This window comes from Pecten maximus, chromosome 11, assembly GCF_902652985.1.
Source record: "Pecten maximus chromosome 11, xPecMax1.1, whole genome shotgun sequence".
In the NCBI taxonomy this organism is placed as follows: domain Eukaryota; kingdom Metazoa; phylum Mollusca; class Bivalvia; order Pectinida; family Pectinidae; genus Pecten; species Pecten maximus.
The window spans coordinates 26,008,636-26,019,126 of NC_047025.1; the positions used below are offsets into that span (position 1 = coordinate 26,008,636).

General features: G+C 36.2%; 1 protein-coding gene across 1 annotated transcript; it reads left to right on the plus strand.

Annotated features, from left to right (window-relative positions):
* Positions 1–4: 4 nt before the first annotated feature.
* LOC117337998 lies at positions 5–10,491 on the plus strand. Its single transcript, XM_033899158.1, has 12 exons — positions 5–145; positions 815–3,259; positions 4,964–5,108; positions 5,310–5,572; positions 5,982–6,089; positions 6,456–6,576; positions 7,018–7,188; positions 7,620–7,815; positions 8,106–8,218; positions 8,522–8,709; positions 9,076–9,116; positions 9,973–10,491. Exons 1-11 carry the CDS (start codon positions 91–93, stop codon positions 9,099–9,101), a joined length of 3,831 nt encoding a protein of 1,276 aa, XP_033755049.1. The 5' UTR covers positions 5–90; the 3' UTR covers positions 9,102–9,116; positions 9,973–10,491.

Here is a 10,491-nt window from a genome sequence, read left to right on the forward strand (position 1 = left end):
TCTAGATTACGAAATAAACACTGGAAAATACATCGAATTATGACGACGTCGCAGTTTATTTCACTTTCATTTGTTCTCTAGGAAAGAAATATGTCGAAAACTTCTGAAGCAGAAACATTGAGAAACCAAATCAAATATCTTACAGGTTTGTGTGATGAAATGAACAGATTTAAACGGACCCGATTAAAATGGGTACCTACAGATCACCTTAGACTTGCCCATGCTCACGTTACATAATGATTTTATTATGTAGATCTATAAGTTACTTTAGTCCTGGAACTAACCTGTCCCTACAAAACAAAACCATTTTGGTAACTCAATGTTCTCAAAACTTAATGGGGGGGTTGGTTGTATAAATATTAAATAAATAGGCGTGTAGCAGTAAGTTCCAGGTATGGCATTCCGGGTTGCATTGGCATTTGTGTAGATGAAACCCCCACCACCACAGGTTATTAAATATCAACATATCTAATTCCTGTCACATAACAGGATAACATTCTTCCTAATGTGATAAAAAATCGTTACAAATTAAAGTTTCCTTGTAGATTATGATTGTCAACTTTCTCATATGGTAATAGCCTATATATAGCTACATTTCTATATTCTACTGGCCATGACCTCAACACAGTCCCATATATAAATTTGTTTATTAAAAAATCTGTTATCTGGTTTTTCAAACGAGAAAACATGGGCTACATGTAGCATGTATGTCTTATGCTTCTCAAAAGTGTTTTAGTATATCACAGAAATTGTGATAATGAGCTAGATATATAATTGAAACTGAATAAAATGATTTTTATTTTTCATTTTACAGATCTAATCAACAATGCCAAGAAAAGAAAACAAGGGCCCACCATAAAGAATACACCTTTAAATGTATCAAGAGAGGTTAAAGGTCACCAGCAGAGGGCAGGGGCGTATCATCATGTAGATTACACAAAGACTGAATTACAGAGGTCAGGTACAGGTCATGGTCAGCAGCTACAATTTCAGAATACTGGACATCACAAAAAGGGGCATGCACAAGAGTCTCTGAAACGGGGCAAATATGTTTGGACAAAAACCTCGGGTAAATCGGATAATTCACTTGTGGTATCTCCAGAACAAACAACAATTTCAACACAGTCTTGTAAAAAAATACAAGAACGAGGAATAAAGAAAACAGGTTGTTTCTCAGCAGAGGTTAGGTGTTCTTCTAATTTATCATCACTGATGTGTAATGACCACTCAACAAAAATTTTGGAAAATGTGCCAGGAGTTAGTGGGAGTTCTAAAGGAAGCTGTGTCAAGGTTAGAAATATGTCAAGTGCCAAAACATCTGATCATATTTCTTTACATTCCCAGGAAGTCAAACCTGCAATACCAACAGCTACATTAAAAGAGATTTCTTTCATACAGAATGTTTCATCCAACATTGTACCAACATCATCTTCATCAATGGCTGATATGTCATCTTCAGGATTAAAAAGTATAAAGACACAGTTAGTTCATAAACTGAAGGACTCTGTTTCTTCATCAGTTAGATCTGTTTCGGTCGATTCATCCTTATTTAAAGGAAAATCAACACATATAAAATGTACTACTAGTACCTCAAATATTCCTTCTCTGATGAAACCAGAGCAATCTAGTCAGAAAACTGTTTTACCAACATCTACTTGTAAAACATCAACAAAGGAAGTGTCTGGTGATAAAGATGTGATATTGTTAACAGTTCATTCACCAGAGCCGGTGGAACAAACTAGAAAGACAGAATCTTGTCAAACCCAAGAGAAGGTATCTGTAATCCCATCATTCCTGAAGAATCATTTGAAAAGAAAAATGTCAAAAGAAGTCAAGAGTGAGTTGACTTCAACAAATACAGTTCAAAAAGTAGAGACTGATTTTAAGATGAAAGAATCTGCTCCAAGTTTGCCAGCCTCTGAAAGGTTGTCTTCCACAGTTTCTTTGTCAGGAGAATACATTGCCTGCTCAGAAAAAGAAACCATTTTACCTCAAACTCAAAGTAGTGGACATCCAGGTGCTAAGTCTTCATCAATGCCTTTTGAAGAGTATACCACATCAGATAAAATATCTTCAGATTTGTCTGCGAATAAAACAGTGTCTCTTTGTCAAGATAGTCAAAAGATCACTTCACCAACAGACTCACCTGGGAACAAGGTGTCTGTTCTGGGCCCACATAGTAATTCTTCACTGTTGATAGATACTCATGCTAGGATACAGCGAGCTTCATCTTCAGAAAGTCAAACATTAAAATCTAACCCAACAATTGCAGCAAAGCCGTCCAAATTTTCAAATGCAAAATTCCGTCAATCTAAAGCAAATATGAAGAGTTCAGCAGGATCAAATTCTGGCTCTTCTTTATTGCCAGAGATGTCCAAAACAAACAATCAAATAATAGGTCAAGTATCTCGCAGTTCATCTAACTCCTCTCTCCAGAAATCTAGTCAACAATCTCAAATTAACAGTGCTTCCTTTTCTAGTAAAACATGTATCACAGAAAAAATGGATTCACGTAAAGATACTGTCCTGCAACTTAGTGAACAGCTAGCAAAAACGCAAGCAGAGATCAAAAGGATGACTCGCAACATTACCAATAGTCGGGTGACCATGAAGTCTATTGCTGCCATAAAGAAAGAAAAGTCTATGTCTGCTTTGCAAACTCACCCAGCAAAAGTTAAATCATTACAAGGAATGAAGACTCAAAAACCGTACAAAATGCATGGGCAGGGCTCTTCTAAAGGACAAAAACATCCGTTCAAGAAAGCACAAACTTTTCCATGTAGATTGAATAGTCCTAAATTTAATTCGCGTCTTAAAATGTCTTCATCAAAGTCACGTGTTGTTTTTGATAAAAAATATTCTTTGAATAAAAAACTAACTAAAACATTAGAAACATCTAGCAATAGTTCACCTCAAACATCGAGACCTGCTGTAACACCAAGTAAAACACAGGTGGTTGCCAAGGTGATCAAATCCAAATACAAACTGTGGAAAGTGACCTCTGGTGTTAAAAGTCCACCACCTCGCTATGACAGTAAACCTCCAATCTTCCCTGGTAGGACTTTCCCAAGCAATAGAGGCTACTCCTTTTCTAAAAGTTCTAGCTACCATAACCACAGGGGAAGAGGTCGAGGTGGTATAAATCCATATGGTTTCTATCCACATATGGAGATGAGGAGGCACCATACTTATCCAGGAACAAGGAACAGGCATGGTCATACTGGGCAGTACACAGGACATGGGTATCAAGTACGTAAGGGTAAGTGTACACTAACAGTAGGTACAATTTGAGTTTTATTTGTCAGATAACACTCAACTGGTAAACAGGACTTGGGCGTCCAGTCTTGTTACTATATAGCTAAGACGTAACTAGTAAACAGGACATGGGCATCCAGTCTTGTTACTATATAGCTAGGACGTAACTAGTAAACAGGACTTGGGCGTCCAGTCTTGTTACTATATAGCTAGGACGTAACTAGTAAACAGGACATGGGCATCCAGTCTTGTTACTATATAGCTAGGATGTAACTAGTAAACAGGACTTGGGCGTCCAGTCTTGTTACTATATAGCTAGGACGTAGGCGTCCAGTCATGTTACTAGGACGTAACTAGTAAACAGGAATTGGGCGTCCAGTCTTGTGATAGAACGTAACTAGTAAACAGGACATGGGCGTCCAGTCTTGTTACTAGGACGTAACTAGTAAACAGGACATGGGCGTCCAGTCTTGTGATAGAACGTAACTAGTAAACAGGACATGGGCGTCCAGTCTTGTTACTAGGACGTAACTAGTAAACAGGACATGGGCGTCCAGTCTTGTGACAGGACGTAACTAGTAAACAGGACATGGGCGTCCAGTCTTGTGATAGAACGTAACTAGTAAACAGGACATGGGCGTCCAGTCTTGTTACTAGGACGAAACTAGTAAACAGGACATGGGCGTCCAGTCTTGTGATAGGACATAACTAGAAAACAGGACATGGGTATCCAGTCTTGTGATAGAACGTAACTAGTAAACAGAACATGGGCGTCCAGTCTTGTTACTATATAACTAGGACGTAACTAGTAAACAGGACTTGGGCATCCAGTCTTTTGATAGAACGTAACTAGTAAACAGGACATGGGTGTCCAGTCTTGTTACTATATAGCTAGGACGTAAACAGGACATGGACGTCCAGTCATGTTACTAGGATGTAACTAGTAAACAGGACATGGGCATCCAGTCTTGTGATAGAACGTAACTAGTAAACAGGACATGGGCGTCCAGTCTTGTGATAGGATGTAACTAGTTAACAGGACATGGGCATCCAGTCTTGTGATAGGACGTAACTAGTAAACAGGACATGGGCATCCAGTCTTGTGATAGGACGTAACTAGTAAACAGGACATGGGCATCCAGTCTTGTGATAGAACGTAACTAGTAAACAGGACATGGGCGTCCAGTCTTGTGATAGAACGTAACTAGTAAACAGGACATGGGCGTCCAGTCTTGTGATAGGACGTAACTAGTAAACAAGACATGGGCGTCCAGTCTTGTGATAGGACGTAACTAGTAAACAAGACATGGGCGTCCAGTCTTGTGATAGGACGTAACTAGTAAACAGGACATGGGCGTCCAGTCTTGTGATAGGACGTAACTAGTAAACAGGACATTGGCGTCCAGTCATGTTACTAGGATATACAGTTCTGGACACTTGGCAGTAACATAGATCATGTGCCTGTTAGTCCAAAATATAATCATCTCGAGTTGATGTAATCTCAAATACCGAAATAAGTTTAATGTTGATGAAGCAATGGAAATGAAATTAGAATATGATAGGGTGGACCACTAAACTACGTGTACTGTAGTGTCTTTATTTGTAAACTAAACATGCAAAATATATGTTCATGATAATAATTGATCTGGGATGTTAATCATTGTAAATACATATATTGACAGTAATATTTATGTATTAAATGTTTTAGGCATGTACCCTGTCACTGGTAGAGGATTCCACCACCCATACATCTCCCAAAAGACCAAGAAGTCGTATCATCTGAAGTCAAAGGCTATCTTTGACAAGAAGTATGTCCTGAAGAGATTACAACATAACAAGAACTCTCCCTCACGGTTAGTAAAAACCTGGTTTTGACATTACATGTATTGAATTTTATTTTGAAAATTTATATCATACACATGGAATTTGTGATTTAATTTTTAAGCAAAAACTTTGTTTTGAAATTTTTACCATCTTTACTTGTACATTTGTTGAGTTCATAATAAAGAAATATTAGTTTTATCTCAAAACATTAAAAATATTTGTGTTTACAGTTTCAAATCTGACAAGAGAAGACAACCCGGGTCAGTTCAGCCTGGTGCTGCTAGAGTGTTATCAGATTTGCGAAGCCAACATGTCTCTACTCTCCAGCCAACTAGAACACTGGGCAAATCCAGTTTTGTGGTCATCAATGGCATGTTGTATAGATCCAGCTCAAAAAGTCTGATTAAAACTTCCCCAGTCAAGATGGCGCCAGTTAAGTCTGCAGCTTCCAGTGTAGACAAAAGTAGCAAGACTGCCAGTATCATAGTCAAAAGTAGGTTTTCTTTTTGACTTCAGTCAGAGTTAAATCTTGCCTTCATTTTTATACATCATGCAAATGTAATTGGAACTCAGAAAATATCTCCTAATTGAATAATTGAAAAAGCAATGGTAAAAATTTAGATCATAACATTGTAATATATTTTAGAAGATGTTTAATTTTTGCCTAGAGCTTTATTGTGGTAATTTGATTGGCCAAGTTGTTGGTTTTAAATGACACTCTATGAGCAATTGTTACTTTATGTCCTTTTTTAAACAATAAATAAATTTTTAAAATATTTATCACATTAAACAATAAACATTATGTACCATTTCCAGAATTTTCAAACAGTCAAGTGACCCTTTATTGTTCATGAGAATATTAATGCTGGTAATCTCACTACTTCTGTTTTATATTTTACCAGAGATGCAGTCCAAAAGCATGAAATTGGTGACAGTTCGTGGGGTACAGTTTCAGATGGATGCTGGTGGTAAAACTCTGCAGAGGGTTCATTCAACATCCAGTTCACAAGGTATTCATTAGTGGTAGCTTATACAAAACAAGTCCAGTAGTAAGATAAATTGGATGTATTGTTGAACCGAAACTGAATGCATTATTTTGGCATTCTTAGCGGCTAGTAGCAAAAACCTGGGATGGGTGACATTCAACATTCTGTTCACAAGGTATTAATTAGCAGTACCATGGATAGGGTTCTTTTTGCCCTATGTTCTGTACTCAAAGTAATTGTGAAAAAAAACCAATCTGTGGATTTAAAGCTCTAACCCATCCTTGGTGGATTTGATTTAAAGTTCTATAACCATCCTCACTGGATTTCCTCTAAACGCCTTTTTTCCACCAGTACAATCGGTTTGGAATAAAATGTTTTTATTATCATCAGGAGATTCCCAGCAATCACAGACAACAGTGAAGCGTCTAGATATTGGGGGAATGACATATGTAAGGAACAGCCAGGGTGCCCTAGAGAGGGTTGGCTCAGCTAACACACGGGTTGTCGCCAAGTAAGTCTTAGTTACTCATCTTACCATATTAAATCAACTGTATTTCATTTGGATATTAGGTTGTTTATATTAAAACCTCACCAACAAACACATTTTCTTTGGGCTTTTGGAGGTTGAAAATGTGGCTACATGCCTATTCACAATTGAAATTGTTTCATATTAAAACCTAATTCACTTAATCTGCAGTTTACTCCTGTAAAATTCTGTCCCAGTTTACAAATATTCTACCCAAAATGAGACAAAACTTAAAAGACTAAGATAAAAAATAAGTTAAAAAAGATCTGCTGGGCAACAAATATTTAATATATTAAACATACTGTAAAATGAATATCGAAACATCAATTATGATTTAGTACTTGTAATATCCGAATTCATATCATATTTAAATTCTGACAATATGGATATGGTCATTGATATGTATTCCTAACATTTTCTTACCAGCCGTGTGATCCATAAAAGTATTGCAGCAGCCACAGCCCGATACCGGAAAATCAACGACCGAAACAAGCTCTCCAAGCAGTATTGCCTCTTTTTCAACAGGTTTGGCAAGTGTAAGAGGGGCAGTAAATGTCCTTACATCCACGACCCAGACAAAGTGGCAGTCTGTACCAGGTTTGTTGAATTTGTAACTTTAGTTTTATAAAACTTTAAACATGTCTTCATCACCAACAGAATACATTAAGATATTTGAAGCTTTCAGCTGATCAGACAGTAAGTTTTAATCTAGCTGTTAAACATTCATTAGACAAAATTCTCTCTGCCATGCTAAGTAAATTCCTTAGGTTACTCAGATACCTGGCTGTGTCAACCAGAACTCTACCAGAGAAATAGGACAGCAATCTAAGGTAAAACTGACATGTATCACGATTTGGAGTATTCTGATGTCACTGTATCTTCACAGACCTGTGGTTAGTTTATCCTGTTCATTTGGCAGTGTGGGATGTTTCACCTGTAATGGGAGTATGCTATAAGCAGATTTAACTCTATGATAATACTGTGTAAAATTTATGCATCCTATAAGAGTATTGTGAACTTCTTTCCAGATTTCTGCGAGGGACTTGCCAAATGACAGGTTGTCCATTCTCTCACAAAGCAGCCAAGGAAAAGATGCCAGTCTGCTCTTATTTCCTGCGTGGTGTTTGCAATAGAGACAACTGTCCTTACCTTCATGTCAAAGTCAACAAAAATGCATCTGTTTGTCAAAACTTTTTAAAAGGATTTTGTTCCCTCGGAGAAAAGGTTAGAGCTACATCTTTAAGATTGATGATATCTATGTAAAATTTTAGTACCCCAAAAGAGCACAATCTCCCGTGCAAAGTATATTAAGTATGCCGACTACCTGTATTTTAGATTATTGTACAAGCTCCAGTTTGTGTATATTTGGTACACTGACTATGCTAGGATGTAGGATATATTACAACATCCAGTTAGTGTATATTTAGTACACTGATGACTTTTACCTGAAAGTCAGTGCAAGACACAACACAGAATCCAGTGTAACATATATAATCATTTTACCTGTATTTCAGTGTAAGAAGCAGCACACACGTGAGTGTCCAGCCTTCAGCAGAACTGGTCAGTGCCCAGCTGGTCGAACCTGTCCACTGGTCCATAAAACAAAGAAAGACAAAGAAAAGAAGAAGTAAAATGGCTTTATGTTGATACTGATTTTGAGAGACACATTTGAAGTAGCTGTATTAAAAAGTTGTGTTCATCTAAATATCTAATGAAGATGTTACAGGCAAACTTTTCAAAGGGTTGACAGGAAATGTGGGCTGGCATGTAGTCATGATTAACTCTAGTTGTGGACTTACTGCTGAGTTGTTTATTATGTAGCAAGATGAAATGTCAATGTCATCACTGGTTTATAGGAAACAAAAATATTTGAGATTATATTTGCAAAGATATAAATCCATTATGTCTTAAGTCTGGTCCTCTGTTTCAGGCGGTCTATGGTCACCTCAGTAGACAAATCAGGTAAGGAACCAGACCAACAAATACTGAAGAGGACGGCAACAGACTCTGGAAAAACGGAGGAGGACACCGGGCTCCCATTCAAATTACAGAAACTTCCTACATTTATCTCCCTTGGTAGCAGTCCAGTACCAGAAACTCTGACATCACCAGAACAGGGTATGTGTGTTCTGCTGTTGATGCCATTCAAATTGCCTTTAATTAAGATCCGAACAGAGAAATTTCTGATATGAAAAAGTTTCATATTGCCATATTTGTATATAAGTAATAATTCTTTTTCTGAAAATTCAAAGATTCTGTGCTTTCTCATATTCTGTGCTGTGTGATATATTGGCATCTAACTCCATAATTATCTGAAATGTGTTTCATTTAACGCAATCCTTATGAAATTATGAATGAAAGTAAAAGATTGAGAGATATCAAACTCTGAAGGTTTTAGATTGCTTTATCCCTCTCCATAAAGTTAGGATTGATAAGTGTTCTCAAACATGCATAGCTACATGAGTTTTCTATCATTTATTTCAGCCATTCGCATTAAGCCTCAATTATAATACACCAAATCACAGGTAAATATACTAGTGTCACAGGTAAATTACAGGTAAATATACTAGTGTCACAGGTAAATATACAAATGTACTAGTGTCACAGGTAAATATACTGGTATCACAGGTAAATAAAAAGTAAATCAAAGGTAAATATACCAGTACCACAGGTAAATAAAAGGTAAATATACCAGTCTCGGAGGTAAATCAAAGGTAAATATACCAGTATCACAGGTAAATCACAGGTAACTATACCAGTGTCACAGGTAAATCACAGGTAAATATACCAGTGTCACAGGTAAATATACTAGTGTCACAGGTAAATCAAAGGTAAAAATACCAGTCTCACAGGTAAATCAAAGGTAAGTATACGAGTATCACATGTAAATATACTAGTGTCACAGGTAAATATACTAGTATCAAAGGTAAATATACCAGTCTCACAGGTAAATCAAAGGTAAATATACTAGTGTCACAGGTAAATATACTAGTGTCACAGGTAAATATACAAGTATCACAGGTAAATATATTAGTCTTACAGGTAAATCACAGGTACTCAGTAAATATATTGATAATGACATAGATGAAAATAGAATGATAGTTTAAAAGGATATTTTCTTTAACATTTCGTCTTTTTACAAAAGATAACAAGATTGAAGGCAGTATTGTTAATTAACGTTGTGACGTGGCTCAAGTTTCATCACATTCCTTAATTGAAAGTTTTCCATATGAATGTATTACTGTATTTAGAAAAAATCTTAGTTAAGAAAATTTCCTTAGATTTTTGTAAAGTAATTTTTGTTAAATTGTTATGAATGTTCATGAAACTGGGACCAGGATATCAATTTGATTGATCATATAGTTTGTCTTTCTTTCACAGGTAACAGGTTTACCGGGAAATGTGACGGTTAGTGTATCCATTTAATCTAATTAAATCTGGCTTGATATTGCTAACATCAGTTGTGGAGGAAACACTTGGCAATTCATGTTGGTTTAACTTTGTTCTTAATAAATATCACAGACATCATCCTTAACAATTTTGGGTAAGACATTGATTCATTAGCCTTAATGATGAGTCCAAGGTATAAGGATTTTTTTTTTCACTTTAACTGTGTAGGGTGAGAATAAGAAGTTATATTTCAAACATTCTTAATTTCAGAATATGATATAAAGTGCCTTGGGAGTAAACCTAGTACTCATTATCACTACTTGCCTAGAATCAGATGGATGGTCAGTGCTTTTTTTATTTTGATGGCCAAGAATATTAATACATTATGAGAATTTTATTATTCTAAGTTTCATGATGAGTGCTTTAACTTTTCAATGATTTATGAATTGTGCAATTGTTTTTATGTATGTAATCTATATTACTTTAATAAAAAAGGTATTTTTGACATTG

Excerpts from the sequence above, each read along its gene's own strand:
- LOC117337998 (XM_033899158.1), top strand. The coding sequence starts at position 91 with ATGTCGAAAACTTCTGAAGCAGAAACATTGAGAAACCAAATCAAATAT. Across the intron at positions 6,090-6,455 it reads TTCAACATCCAGTTCACAAG|GAGATTCCCAGCAATCACAG; the intron begins GTATTCATTAGT and ends TATTATCATCAG. Across the intron at positions 8,710-9,075 it reads TCTGACATCACCAGAACAGG|CCATTCGCATTAAGCCTCAA; the intron begins GTATGTGTGTTC and ends CATTTATTTCAG.